This window comes from Pungitius pungitius, chromosome 1, assembly GCF_949316345.1.
Source record: "Pungitius pungitius chromosome 1, fPunPun2.1, whole genome shotgun sequence".
Lineage (NCBI taxonomy): Eukaryota > Metazoa > Chordata > Actinopteri > Perciformes > Gasterosteidae > Pungitius > Pungitius pungitius.
Genome location: NC_084900.1, coordinates 33,614,703 through 33,630,052, shown reverse-complemented (window position 1 = coordinate 33,630,052; position 15,350 = coordinate 33,614,703). Strand labels below are relative to the sequence as shown.

General features: G+C 45.8%; 1 protein-coding gene across 1 annotated transcript; it reads left to right on the top strand.

Annotated features, from left to right (window-relative positions):
- Nucleotides 1-624: 624 nt before the first annotated feature.
- Nucleotides 625-14,537, top strand: c1qtnf12 (C1q and TNF related 12). The gene is made up of 8 exons (XM_037480362.2): nt 625-1,588; nt 9,721-9,825; nt 9,983-10,094; nt 10,241-10,425; nt 11,401-11,509; nt 12,098-12,191; nt 13,594-13,672; nt 13,759-14,537. The coding sequence occupies exons 1-8, from the start codon at nt 1,409-1,411 to the stop codon at nt 13,855-13,857; spliced, it is 963 nt and encodes a 320-aa protein (XP_037336259.2). The 5' UTR covers nt 625-1,408; the 3' UTR covers nt 13,858-14,537.
- Nucleotides 14,538-15,350: the final 813 nt, after the last annotated feature.

Here is a 15,350-nt window from a genome sequence, read left to right as displayed (position 1 = left end):
TTCTATTTCTTGCTTGGATGTAAACAAAGGGCTTTGGTAGAGTAGCCTAATATTAAGCTAAAATGACAAACACACTTAGACCGATACACAAGTTGATACACATCACAGACACACGCAACTCGTCTGCCAAAAGAACCTCTTCAGCTTGAACGTTTCATCTATGAGATAAAACAGAGCTGAATAACCCAGTGAGGTTGCCAATAGTAGCAAGGGAGAGAAACAGAGAAAAACAGTGTGAGGGAGACAGAGACGGGGAGAGGGGAGAGGGGGGAGGATGCGGGGGGGGGGGGGCAAAGAAACGGGAGGGAGAACGGGCGATGATAAAACTTCACCGTGCGCCGTCCTGTGAGCTCAGTCGGGGCAGAGGCGGGACGGGGAGTGCAGAGGCAACCGGGGACCTACCACACAACAGACCGCCGCTCTCCTGCGTGGAAGTTTGCACGTGGCCTTGGACTTGATGACTTGACTGGGGGAGTTGGCAGGGAGCACGTGCTTGGTGTCAGACAGGAAACAGATGAGCAGCCCGGGACAGTTTGTGATACCAGTGGAGATAAAAGAAGACCGAAGTGGACCTCGGGCTTGAAGTTGACTCTGCCTTCTTTCTCCCGGGGGGGGGGGGGGGGGGGGGGGTTTTGCGTGCTTTGCGGACGAGACAGATTGAACTCTGAACTGCGTCTTCTGATTGAAAGGCGACATTTCGTGGCTCCTGCAGCTTTTCCCGCAACCACACAGCTTTCGCTGGAGCCTGGATCCGCCGCTCAGTGTAGAGAGACGGCAGAAGAGCAGGGGGTGGGGGGGGTGGGGTGGGAAAGAGAATATTGCTATCCATCCCTAGCCCCCACAGCCCACCCTCAGCTTTGGACGCCCCTCCTCACTCCCTGTTCTTTTTGACACCACCCCCCCCCCCCTCTCCCCCTCCCCCCCTCCTCCCGTGCCCCCTCCCACCCCTCCTCACTACACGTCACCCACCAACAGAGCAGAAAGCGTGAAAAATCTCACTAATGGGTTTATTTGCTGTCAGATCGGCGCCGATCTGTCATTCCCTTGGACCGTTGGTTTCATAGCCGAGTAAAGTAAGCCCCCCCCCCCCCCCCAGCGCTCCGGGCCGGAGGCAACAGTGGCCCCCGCAACGTCGTGCTGGCCGAGAGCTCATCAAGAGGGGAGCAACATTGGCAGCAGTCATTCTGACAGTCTCTTGGACAGGGAGTCCCTGAAGCTTGCATTCCTCCACTCTCCTCCACACCCCCCCCCCCCCCACCACCCCCCTCCCCACCACCCTCCCATTTGGGATTCTGTGTTTGTGAACTTTGTGGGCATCCTCGTTTTTTCTGTCCAACCCTTAGACGGGCCGAGTCCTCCACCCAAGGTCCAGGCCGTGTTTCTGCAGGGACTCGAAGCCAGTGTGAAGATGTGGTGCGGGGCTGGGCCTCTGGCCGTGGTGGCTGCCCTGTTTTGGACTCAATGTGTCCTCCTGGACGGGGTGGATGCCAAGAAAGAGAGAAAGAAGCCAAAGGAGGCCACGCCACAACACACAGAGACCTACAATGCTACTTTTTCCAACAGCGAAGAGGTCGGCGGAAGCGTCAAGGTAAAACCCTCTAAATGTCTAAATGGCTTTTTTTCCCCCCCCACATTTTACTCACGCTTTATTCAATTCAGGAACGTTTTGCTTGTGATAATGCGCGTGCAGATTACAGCTCGAAGTCAAGCAGCTGGCAGATATGTGCAGATGTCTATGTCGGCACGGGCAACACGCGACGCCACCCAATTGTGGGGGAAGGTAAAAAGCCACGGGAAGACAGGTGTGCCCCCCCACGGGTCAAGCTCCAGACAGCGAGACGGACCAAAATGTGTGAAACACTAAATGGATGACTTACGTAGGCATGCCAGGAATGTAGACATCCGAAGGCTGATCAATGCATCAATTAGCGCACGCTGCGGGTGTCTTTCACCACTTTTCCCCCCGGGGGGGCCGGATAGAACACATGAGGATGAAGGGTAGTTCTGTGTATCCTGCATGAGGAGAAAACACCTGATGAACTCTGAAGTTCAGTTGCAAATGCAAAAAAAGGTTTTGCGATTCCTTTGAGCCCCGTAACCGAAGACCAATGTTGTTTACATCAGAAACGTATATACAATAAAACAGCAAAACACTGGTACAATTCAATTTTCAGGAGCAACCGCTGGCCCCCGACTCTTATTTATTGGTGTACTGCTGGTGTCGCATATTTGCGAGAGTTTCCAACAGGCTATTTGTTTTGCTTTCAGCCCACCCATTACGTTGGCATTCTCGTTTAACTCTCACTGCCCGCGGTCCGGCCCTCAGCCCCTAGCGGCCGCAGGCCTCTGGAATCTTCACCGTAACCTTCGCCCCCACCCCTTCGAACCCCCTCTCCCACTCCCACCCCCAGGAACCCGAGCAGTGAGGTCTCCTTTGTATCTTCTGACAACACATTGTAGGCGGTTGTCGCCTGGTTGGCGTTTATTTGACTTGGGTTCTTTTTTTTTTTTTTTTTTTCCCTGTAAAAGCAGAGGCTCTGAAGGATGACCTCGTGTCAACCCTTGTGCCCTTGCTGATGATTGCGCCCCACTGGGGTTTCACTCCTCCGTCTCGTCCCACGGCGGGAGACGGGGGTGTCTTCACAAACGCTATATTCGCCCCCCCCCCCCCCCCCCCCCCAGGGTCCCTAATAGGGCCCGCCGCTGCCATGATGTAACTCCTGGGAAAGTTAGGTGGACGGATATTTAAAGACCTCTGGCGTGTTGTTCCCAGCCCATTGATTCTGTCATTCACAGGCCTAGCCTGACTCCGCTGTGTCTGGGACATCCGATAGGGGCGGTGCGGCCCCAAAATCTGGGGCAGCATGCCGTGTAAGCCCCTCACAAAGCCTCCCCCCCCGTCCAAAGGGTCCTGAAAGAGAACACCTCGGGGAGGATTAGCCCCCTGTGCCTCCCTCTCTGACATTCTTTTCATCTCGTCTCCCACAATCAGAGGGTAATGACATAATCACTCTTAAGACGCGGTGTTATGCCAGATAGTGTCTTTGCCAAACCTTGTCACCTCTGATGAGAACCTGAGCTTCAAGCTTGACATTGAGGAAGTGGTTGTCTTCAAGGTCACATTTGTTTGTTGCAAATCTAACCAGGTTTCTGATCGAAGGGGGGGGGGTGGGAAGAAGAAAAAAAAAGGGTACCACACACCACGAGGAGCGATAAACTTGCTTTCCTGTGGTAGTTTGTAAGTTTATCCTTTATTCGCATCTGCTGGGTCCCCCGAGCAAAAAACAACACGTCCATTGGAGCGGTCTTGGCAGGTAATTTGTGTTCTCAAACAGGCCAAACATTTACACTCCACATTTACATGTTTTCCCTTGTGCCCTGTGGAAACAGTGCAAACAGTTGGTGCGATGGCATCTGACCATTCCCGTGTGTGGGCTGCTGACTGCAGCCTGCAGCCTGCAGCCTGCAGCCGTGCAGCACTGCATTCCTCAGGAGATTTTCCATTTGAAAGCGATCACAATAGTGAGGTGCGGAGTTGTGGAATTTCTTTTTTTTTTCAAATGAGATGATAAGTGAAGTACATTTCAAACAACTCTGATCCCTGTGAACCATCACGTGGTACAGTTTTAGAGGTGTGTTGTGCAGGCCCCGTTGCTCTCCTCCTCCTCCTCCTCCTCCTCCTCCTCCTCCTCCTCCTCCTCCTCCGAAGATGAGAGGAATCTGTCGTTGTTGAGAACATTGAGGGATCTGGGATGGCTGTAATTGAGGGAGTCGAGTCAAACATCACGCCTGGCGTGTTGAGTAATGGCTGGGTTTTGGCCCGAAGGCGAGGGTTTGTGTTTCCTCTCTCTCTCTCTCTCTCTCTCTCTCTCTCTCTCTCTCTCTCTCTCTCTCATACCCACTGATGATTAATGCAGCAGTGTGTGTGGGACCTTTCGGATCAACCTCCACATGCACGGCAAGTCCCACAGGAAACGCCGCCACTGCGAGAGAGCTCACACCTCTCATGCACTGGCTTTAAGCCTTTGGTAGGGAACTAGGAATCCAACATTAAAATGACCAAGTGATCTGATGAGAGAGAGAGTGAAAAATGAAGAAGTGTTCAACTTTTTGTCATCTGAAATCAACTGCACATTGTTTTATTTCCACCACACCGAAATAACGTGACTTTTATCTGGAGTTTGTATCATGAATAATAGTTTCACATTGATGCCAGGTTTATTTACAGCTGTGCTGTTTCTGAAAGCATGATTTCATAATAGTTAACAGTACATGGGCCAACTATGCCTTAGAGTGAAAAAAGACACTATTATTTGGCAATTAACCATTTTGCAATGTTTACAAAGGAGGATGGTATGTCCAATTACCCTGCAAATGCATAAATTAAGCATTATTATTGGCGGATGTAAGAAACAAAAAGAAAAAAATGGAAACTAGTAACCTAGCTCTTTTCAAAAGTAACACAATTGTGTTGTTTTTACACTTTTTTGTTGGAGATTATACAAATGTGATTTGAATATGTTTTTTAAGGAGGTTCAAGTTGTTGTGGTTGGTGAATTTGTATTATGTGGAGCGAAATGACTACTGCTGGCTCCTTATTTATCAAAGAAACACAAGTGATATCGATCTTCTCATCAAATTGTTAAAACAGCGAGCGACTTTCATAGAAACGTTGACTTATTATATACTGACTATAAAAATGTCCTAGTTGTTTGGGGTCCGTCGCGTGCATTCGTTAAAACGGGCGCGCACAACAGCGTTTTAGTTAATAACCCGTAGACTTTGCTTTTGTTTCCACCTATTGTATTTCTCTATCTACTTGTAAGATGTAACGTAACACTACAGAGGGCAAATTGGTTGCATAATGGAAGTACTAAAAGAAAAAATGCACCACTTACAGCGTGCACATGTAACACAATGCACACCCACGGAGGAATCCTCTAAAAGGAGGAGGATCTAATGACTTCTCACCTGAAATGTTCTGCCCACCCAGTCGTGGGCCCTGGATCACCAGCGCTTTTCATCAGCTCGTTTTACCTACCACAGGGAAAATGAGCACTCGCTCCAATTTCAGAGCTATAATTCGCACACAAAACAGATGTCACACAGTGTTCAAAGTCTTTCAGCTTATACTGTTTAGTTTCTTTTTTTTACACCAAGAGGAAGCCCAAAGAGTCTCGGGGCCGAGCTCTTCAGCGTAAACACAAATTTATTCACTTTTGCTCACGCATCATAAATGTATACACATCTTTGTTGGTGCAACATTGACGTAAAAAAAAGAGAAGCAACTATATTTAATTTACACTTCCAAATAGTGTTGTTGGACTAATAACAGCGCGCTCACAGTGCGATGGAGCCGTTCCGTTTTGCACACAGTGCTTGCCAATTGAGTAATAACACAGAGGACAGAGTCAACATCGCATGCCTAACTGTATTTAGCTCTTAGGTGATAAATCCTCAAGGCAATCCGTTTCTGTGAAACGCAGCGGGGGGGGGGGGGGGGGGGGGGGAGAAACGGGAAAACGGGGGTGGGTGGGGTGCATGACAACCGGGAAGCACGCAGGTAACCTGGGACGGGCCTGGGGAACCTCCAGGCCTCCAGACGTGGGCCCAGTCCACCCATGCATGGATGAGCGCACGGGGAGCAGCACGGAGATGTGAAAACAAGGGATTCAAAGAAAAAAGCGCTCCATCATCCCGTCCGACCTGAAAGCCGCCCGTTGCAGAGGTTTCTGCCGGCAGCGGAAAAAGTGCGACGTCGACGCGGAGTGAGCCAACAGGGAGAAAAACACTGATAACGCGTGAAAGGAAAATAAGATCAGTTTGACACTAGATGGATGAGTTCAGGAGCTGCCTGCGTTGGATAGAGTTTCAGGTTCTGGTTGTGGCTCCAGAGACGTGTTTTAACAGTTGTGTTTGTGTTTTTGGTGGCATGCTGCCCCAGGGGAATATTTTCCATTTTATTGCTTCAAATAAATTCAACATAAATTTCCCCAAACTACGTGACAAACACCGGTAGCGCTGTGCACACCCCCCCAAGTTATTCTTTTCATGCTAATAAAACTTCCTATGGCTACGTGAATGATGACCAATGATTACGACTGAATCAGTAATTGATCCAAAAACCCTTTTTATTGAGTGCCATGGATGGACAAATTCCGTAGTTAAGTACAACTTTGAGGCATTTCTATTTTCTGCCACTTTATACTTCAAGAAGGGCAAATATATAAACAGTTTTTGGATTACATAAATAAGCTTCTAAAATATGACGTATTCCTCAAGTTTAACTGCCCTTTTGGCTCATGATCCTTTCTAAAAAATGTGCGGTTGAGGTCACTTCTGTTTCAAATGTCTATGAGCTGTAGACCGTCATACCAAAGAGGTAAAAGAGATAAAACTGTTCCAGACCCAGAAGAAGAAGTCAATTTATACCATACTTCACTTCATTAGTGATTTTCTTTCTTTTCTCTAACCCCGTACATCATCCCGTGACCCCTCAGATTTATCTTGTGACCCTTTTGCAGGGACGAGACCGCTTAACTAAACTACCTTTCAGGATACACGGAAGTTACAGGAATAGCAGAGACGCCGACACCACCCCTACCCGTGTCCGCCATTTGAAACGACAGCGACAGTCTTTGGTCGCTGGCGGTAGCTACCGGTAGCTACTGGTTACCACAGAAGCTCCTTCCTCTCTCCACTGTGATCGCCACAATTGATGCAAAAAGGCGTTTTGGGAACCAACTGGACTGCAAATCATCATTTTTTTCGTAGCTTGGCATTTTGCAACACCGCCTTCATAATGAGGTAAAGCAAAAATCTTGTCTGCTACTTTAAATACATTTAGCGAATAATACGTAATTTGTGTAAATGTTACGAATAACCGAGAACCTAAACGCTGTCGTGTAGGTACTTGTGTGAAAACCTCTCCCAAACCAGGGACGTGTTGTAATCTAAAGCATCAGTAACGCGTCATGATTCAGAGCCACGTCAGCGGGGACAAACACGGTGGAAGATTTCAAGTTTCTCACCTTCAGACAGAATGCCTGACACATTCCCTCCTAAAGGCGTGCACCCCCACACCCGCTGACAGACGGAGGCCACTTTGAGGCCCCCGCGACGTCAGCGGGGCTCAAAAGGCCCGGAGGAGCCCCTCCATCGGCTCTCAGACGGATACCTGGATCCGCTCCCTCCTCCACCTGGTCCCGCTCGATGCGGCGCCGCGTGAGGCAAGCCGTAGTTTGCTTTCTTGGCAGATTGTTGCGTGTCATTTTCAAGTCTGATCTTCGACGTCGAGGCGGAGACTCGTACGCATGCAATGAATCCGACTTTATTTTGACAGGTTGTACGCTCAGGTTAAAAAAAGATAAATAAAAAAACACAATCTGTTATATTGGAAAGAGTCCATCATTCCTCAAGCTGATGATGTGCACGCAGATATGATTGTAGTAATTAACTTGGTCGTAGCGCATCTACCCCCCCCCCCCCCCCCCCCCCCCGAGCACACGGAATCCTCGGGGGCAAGTTTTTAATGGTTTAATTACAATGGCGTCTGTTATAGAGGGAAACAAGCTTACACTGTGGCGGATTTCCTGGCAATGATATGCTGTCTTTTTTTGATTTTTTATGATGATGTAGGGAATTGCTGTTTAATTACATGTTACCTGTGTGGGCGAACCTGCACATATCCCTAAAAAAAAAGACAACTATCTATGACATTGATGTAAACACAAGATGATGTTGAAGCTTGGTGCCCATTGGCGTCTCCTAACCACACGGAGCCGTCTCGGGTGATGATTCACAGCTTTACAATCCATCCCGGGTGGAAATCTACTAGCACAACCGCACCACTACCGCAGTCAACATGCTAATATTTGTTCGAGCTCACAAGACTGGTACGTCAAAGAAATAAGTCAACATTTGGGAAAGTGTCGTGTTTGTTCGGTAGATAGAAAGAGCCGCTAGCACTCGCTAATTAACGTGATCCAATCTCGTGAAAACAGTGCTTCACTCGATGTTGTTGTCTGCTTTCGTGTCATTTGACATGTAAACTATAATGGATGGTGAAAGAGCTGGTTGTCTCAGCAGTAGAAATAAAGTGCAATTTAACTCTTAACTCTTTGAGTTTACGGTGAACAGACTTTGTGGCGCCTCCAGGTTATTAAGTACCAATCCGGATATATAAATATACTTATATATATAATTCATATTTATTTCTTGGATGTTGACCATAGGAAATCAATGTGCCTAGCCAAGAAATAGTCCCAAACAGACAAATGGTGAGGATTTGATCCTCTCATCTAAAACGGTAGCGAAAGAGCGAGATGTTTCCATCAGGAGTTAGTGGAGTCCAGTCATTGCTTAAAGTGAGTGAATATTGGACACAAACACAACTCCAATGAATTATAATAGTGCTCTGTAACTGTGAGATGTGTAAATGACTGGTTTCCCTTTCCAATTTTCTTCTATTGCGTCCAAGTTGCCAAAGAAAACAGATATTTTTGTTGATGTATTTCTCAATATATTTCAACTCTTCAGAATGGCTATGTTAATGAATATGAAAAATGGACTTGTCAGAGGGAAAAATGTATCCAACTGGCCCGCAGTTATATGGAAAGAGCTTTGAATCGTGTAAAGGTTTTCTTGTCTTGACTCTGTCACTCTTGCTTTTTTTTATCTTTTTCCAAACCTCAAAATCACAACAAAAACACCGAAGGGTCCAGGGCCTGTTGCGCTGTTTATTTTGACTGCCGTCAAAAAGAAAAAAAAGTCAAAGACGGAAAGAAAGTCTTCTGAAAATGCAACATAGAAAGAAAAAAAAAACCAGGAGTAACTTTGTTGTTGTGGCGTAACTGGAGGCAAGTCGTAAAGGCTCATGTTGGTTTTGCAGATAAGTGATCCGAGTCCCGCTGCAAACCCTAAACAAATTCCATTTCACACGGCTCACCTCCATGGCGCGTCTTTATCTCCTCTTCTGTCTCGACTCAAGACACTTGGCACTCGGGAAAGGGTTTTTGGGTACAATTCAAGATGGAATTCTTTCAGTTTTCACATTTTTACTCCAAAGAAAAAACACACCACTTGAAGCGCTGTGCATAAAATTGCTCCTCCCAGAGGTCTTCTTGGACTGGGTTCCTTATCTCCGTGACAGATCCCAGTCTCCCGTACAGCAATTTGTTACAAACGAGTGATTGCAGACAAGATGGAGCATTAGAAAACAGACTTCAAGTCTCTGAAATCACTGCGGCACACACTGTATATACATTTGTTATCTTGTTTATTACATTTTCCATCGTTACTCAAACAAGCAGTAATAATCCAACAAAATAGTTGTATGTCTTTTGGAGATGGAGAAAGTGCCATTTTGACATGTTGTTATGCACTACAGTAGTTGAGGTCTGCAATCCACAGAATCCACATCACGCGTACACACAGGGCAGGCCCATTTTCCCCCATAGAGCTCATGGAAATATTCATGTGCAGAAAAAAAAAAAAAAAAAAAATCTGCATTTGTCCGAGCACATTGGGAAAATAACAACTTACGTGGCACCTGAGTGAGTTGCCTGGAATAAAATAATAAGCAAAAGGTGAAACTTTTGGAGAACAATAGTAGAAAAAAAAGGCAGTAGACTGAAGCAGAAGCAGAATGAGAGGATTCCCTGTGGGATCTTCCTTATGTGTATGGCACCATTTAACCGTCTCTCTGTGTTTCTGCTGTAGGTTCCTGAAAACCAGCGAGTGGATCCGTTGGGATCGTGGATGGACTTTGTCAAAAGGCCGGTCGGCAACTTCCCCGCAAAGTGTCGCAAAAGGAAACGACCCCTGGTAAACTCAATATTTAGGTTTTCAAATACTTAATTAAGAATGATAGCGCTTTTTGGGTTTTGCACTTCAGTAATGGAGCAAGGGGACAACATTGCATAATCGTTTTCAGATCACGTTTGATGCATCACAATGCTTTGTTCACCTGTCCCTCCACTAGCCGGGCCCACCTGGTCCCCCGGGTCCTCCTGGCCCCCAGGGACCTCCTGGCTCTCCTGGAGCTGAAGTGACCCCAGAAGTTCTTCTCCAGGACTTCAAAGATATGATTAAAGGTAGAAACATCCCAGAAACAATTCCGCTTTGGTTTGAACTTTGCAGAGAGGACCTAAAGTAAAAAGTAAACACTTGTGCATGTGCACAATTTCGTGTCCGGATAATAAACCACAGGTTGCCATCAATGTTGCTTTTACTCCGTCAGAGGCTACAGAGAGGAGAGCTGCAGCCCTGGACAGACAAACCAGCCCCAGCCAGCAACCCACGGCTCTCCTCACCCTGGAGGGGATGACCTCCTACCGGCGAATAGAGGAGGCTTTTCACTGCAAGCTCAGGGGACCCGCGGTGGTCGACAAGAAGACTCTGGTGGAGCTCCAGAACTTTCAGACGGTACGTTTGTTTGAATTCCAAGTAAACGTTTATGACCCTGGTTCCACCTCGAGTCCCTGAAAAAAAGAATAATATAAAGGTTTTGGCCAATCCTCCATCCTGCGTGGTCATCTTTTCTGACCCGCTTGTCTTCGCTCTGTCTTGACTGCGTTTTGGGAAGAGCGAGTGTTTTGGAGGGTATTCATCGCCTGACTCTTCATGAGCGGGGAATTATGAGAGGATCATCCCTTCGCTGGTGAACTGGCACCGGCTCCCGAAAAAAACTCACAACGGCCCTTTGGTCAAAAATATCTACGTTTTCAATCCCACACATCCCTCCCCCCGGAGAGCGCACAAAAGGCACTTTGTCTTTGACTTGGAATAAAGTGAGGAGAGGACAAAAATAGACACGGCGTTTGAAACGGCGCATGCCGTAGTGGAAGAACTGTGCCCTGTTGGGATGGGCTGACATGGCTGGAATAGGGGGGATTAAGCGTTTTGCTCGTTTATTTTGCGTGCTGACACGGCAGCCGGCGTGGAGAAAATAGGCGTGCGACTCACACTGTAGCCTTGGAAAAAAAACATTTGAAAAATGTTGTCAGAAGTGAAGGAGGAAACAAGAAGGCCAAGTGTTCAAATTGAAAAGGCTTTTAGGGGCCTGGACCAGATGGTATAGAGTTACATTTTTCTGCACACACACATGCAGGGCTAGTTTTCTTTTTCTTTTTTCTTTTTTTTACTTTTGCTGACTCTTCGTTCCCTAAAAATATAGATCAGAGGGTTGTTAAGACAATCAAAAGTCATTGATGTAAATCACTCCACTGTCACAACGTTTTTGGTTTCAAATGCTGGTGGAACCAGGCCTCAGGGCTGAAGTGCCCTTGAACAAGAAACTGGGTACATGATGTTCTGTAACTGAGCTCCTAGAAGGGAGGGGGGGGCAATGAAGAGGGGACCACTACATGTAAGATATTTATCATGTGTCTGTGCTTTCAGCCACCAGCTAAAGGAGCCTTCCTCCGAGGGTCAGGAATGGACCAGTCCACGGGGAGATTCACGGCCCCCATCACGGGGATCTACCAGTTCTCTGCCAATGTCCACATTGGTAAACTGCTCACTATCTTATAGCGAATATAACGTTACATGTGGCAAGAAATGAAGACTCTTAAACAGTACCACAGAAAAGTCATGTCTGTATGAATGGAGTGTTCGCTAAATATGTATATTCTTATATTCTTGTTTATGTTTTTATTGGAATTGTTACAAGAGCAAATACTTTTTGGGGTTAAGGGTTAACCGATGTGTCTGGCAAATGTAACACTAACCCAGGAAAGGTTGGCTGCCACGTATACTTCCCCAAGTCCAATAAAAAGCACAACAGGACCACTGACATTAGCCTGAGCTTTAAACTAATGCTGGTCAGGTTATCACTGCAGAAAGGAAGCTGGTCAGCTGGACCTGCAACCGCAGCGCAACGTTAGAGCAGAACCTTCAGTTTAATCCACCCCTAAAAGCTTTAGCTTTTTAAAAGGCGGGTAAAATACGCCGTACAATGCATATATCCTCATGTACATCCAAAGGGATTGGATGATACCTGTACTGGGACAGGATATTTGGGGAAATGTATATTTTTTTGTGGGCAGAGCGTGAGTCGACATCTTCCGAGGATTGTGAACATTTTGTCTCTCCACAGACCACAATGAGGTGAAGAGGAGCAAGAGTCAGCTCAAGGCCAGAGACAATGTCCGGGTGCTGATCTGCATCGAATCCCTCTGCCACAGATACACGTGGGTATTCTTCATTGTGGAGGAAAGTTGCATCATCTGATCGTCTGTGTGTGTCTCCTCCACATCTCATCCCGTACGTTCTTCATCATCAGAGCGTGTTGAGGAACCCGGATATGGTGTTGACATGCAACAACCAGCATAATAGAGTAGTACAAGTTAGTAAAATACATTTCAGCAAGTAATTAATCTGGTACAAGAACCGCACTTTGCATTCTTGGTGTTGTTGTTTTGATAAATTGTTTACTACCCCTGTGTAATAGTGATATTTAATCGGTGTTTAATGCACTGCTTTAACCATCAGCAGAATTTATGAGCCGTTAAAGGTGTTGTCTGTCACAATCTTTGTGGAACCGGTCTGGTATTTCCTGTGTAAAAGCCGAGCAGGTCTTTTAGAGGAAACGTCTTCTCACTTAGAGCCCAACTAATCTTTATAGATTCACCTTTGACTCCTCGGACAGATTGTTGCATTCAGCAGCCCAGCAGTGAATTCCCCTCGTTTGGGATGTGGGAGAACAATGATGAACTGAATCTGATAGATTTCTACTCACGTTGGGAAAGGCTCCCAGTTCTTTCCAATATTTGAAAATGTCTATTTACATAAAGTCAGTGCGAGAAGTGAATCTCTCCCTTAAGTCTCCGCTGGCCTGTGCAGAACTCCACAGCCTCCCTCACAGCTTGGTGTAATGAGGGGAACATATAAATAATATTATTATGATGGGTTACCCAACCCAAAAGAGTCTTTGGCTTTTTTTTTCAGCCAAAGCCCCAGCCGCTCTCGCCCTCCCACACATGAAAATGCAGAAAATGTGGAATGAGCTTCGCTGTGAGGGCAGTTGGAGAGAAGACAAACGTGATTGATTTGCCATTGAAATTTCGCTTTTTCAACTTAACCGGAGCTGTGTGTACAGACTGGGAAATATGCATATTCTTTTTCTAGCTGAGATATTAATACCACCATTGTGTTTTATGCTTCGTAGGAATCTCCCAACTGCATTCAGACTTGAAATAGAAGGAAACAAAAAAAACTGTGGATTGTTGTTTTTTACACAAACGTTCCTACCTGCACAACAGCCAGAAGATCCTTAGCTTAGCATAAAGACTAGCTAGGTGGTAACAAAATATGAGTGAGGTTTTGACTGAGCCAGGATAGCCTTTTTCCTTTGTTTCCTACTTCAGCCGGCTGCTGAATAAAGCTTCATATTCATAGAGACAAGACAGTGGTGTCCACATTCTTCTTACATACCTCTGAATAAGAAAAAGCATCAAAGCACATTTTTTTTCCTTCAAAATATCTAATCAACATTTTGTACTTTACCAGGGTTTCAAGGTTTGCAGGCTCAATACAAATTGTTGAGAACAGAATATTTATTCAGAAAATGTCCTTTTCATGTATGATTTGCAGCTCCCTGGAGATGATTGTTGGGTTAGAAAGTAACAGCAAGATATTCACCGTCAGCGTGCAGGGGCTGCTGGAGCTACAGGTGAGCAGCACACCAACAGTCACACAAGCATCAAGCGCCTGTTTTTGTGCAGATCCTCACTGCGTGTTGCGTATTGTCCTCTGCAGGCCGGCCAGTACACCTCCATATTTGTGGACAACGCAGCAGGCGCTTCCATCACAATACAGAACGGATCCGATTTCATGGGTATGCTGCTTGGTGTGTAGACTCACCCACCAACGGGGGGGGGGGGGGGGGGCATCGCACGAGCCGTCCGCTGCCTTTTCTTTCTTCCTCTTTTTTTTTTTCCCCAATGGATCGCTTTTGAGCCCCACCCGACACCACCAAACCACAGGGGAGGTTTAAAGAAAGGGAATAAGGCCGACATGGGACCTGACCGCTTGCCGCACAGGGACAGCGTGAATGAGTCAAGAGTTTGTCTTTGATCAGTGCATCACTGACACTTTGGAGGCCTGTTGCTTCAACAACCAAAAATAACCCTAAATAAAGCCGTGAATATGTCTGTTACAGTAAATCTGTTTGAGTTTGTTAAAGACCTTTTCAGTAAACCAAATATCATTTTTTTTGTTATTGTGTTCTCCAAATGGACATTGGAAGATGCTATGAGACAAGAAAAAGGTGCATTTGTGTGTGTTGATCTATACTGAGTTAAATGGTTTGTTGTCTAAATGATCTATTATGTACACTCTCATTGTCTCCACTTGCATTGTTATCATGGATGGAATCTCACATTTATAAATGGTGTATGGTACATAGACTGTGAGCACACTGGACAATGGAAGCCGGCTCAATAGAGGGAAAACAGCATCACAAGACATTGTCCCACTTATATAATTATATTTTTGCAGTGCATTTATTTTAGCTATGCTTGGGGGGGGGGGGGGGGGGGAGTTGACAATTGTTTGGTTTGGAATTTTCTACACACATTGATGTCCTCAGATGCGTATAAGACGATATTTATCTTACTTAAGCATGCAAATACATTCAATCGAGATGGTTAACATTTCACCTGCTTGGCATACCCATGTAGGCATTTAGGAACCATTGGACCGTCTTATTGTGCCGCAGACTGTCGATGGCAAATTCACATTACAACAAAAAAAAACAAGGGTCTTGCGCTCGGCCAAACATAAGAAGCATTTGGGTGTGCTGGAAGAGATTTTTCCCATTTCCTTCATCCATAACACATTTCCTCTTGAGATGATAGAGCGCCTACAAATATGTACATCATTTGGGGGGAAATCCGACAGCGAAAACACAAGAAGGGAAAAAAACAAATGAATTTGTTCTTTCAGTTCAAGCAGGAGAGCACACACAACTCATCACAGCACGGCACAATAAGGGAGGAGGCGCCTCCCAAAGTTGTTTTTTCTGCAAAAAATGTGAATACGCTTTCAGTCTTGTTTGAATTCGTCATACAATTGAGATCCACCTTTTAACTAAGAGAGCTGTAAGAGAGTCTTTTTTTGTCATCATTTATCATATGTTTATTCTGTATTGTATTATTTTCTTTATAGATGTTTGTAATTTATAATAACTACTATACCAGTAACATTGGAACGCTATTGATATTTTATATGGTATTTATGTTTGAGGAAATGTATGAATCTCTTGTTGATTGAAACACTTGTGGACACTTGTCAAACCCACAGATTATTGCAAGGATACAATTTATTTGTTTGCTATTTTTTTTATTACC

Excerpts from the sequence above, each read along its gene's own strand:
- c1qtnf12 (XM_037480362.2), top strand. The coding sequence starts at position 1,409 with ATGTGGTGCGGGGCTGGGCCTCTGGCCGTGGTGGCTGCCCTGTTTTGG. Across the intron at positions 10,426-11,400 it reads AGCTCCAGAACTTTCAGACG|CCACCAGCTAAAGGAGCCTT; the intron begins GTACGTTTGTTT and ends CTGTGCTTTCAG. Across the intron at positions 13,673-13,758 it reads AGGGGCTGCTGGAGCTACAG|GCCGGCCAGTACACCTCCAT; the intron begins GTGAGCAGCACA and ends TGTCCTCTGCAG.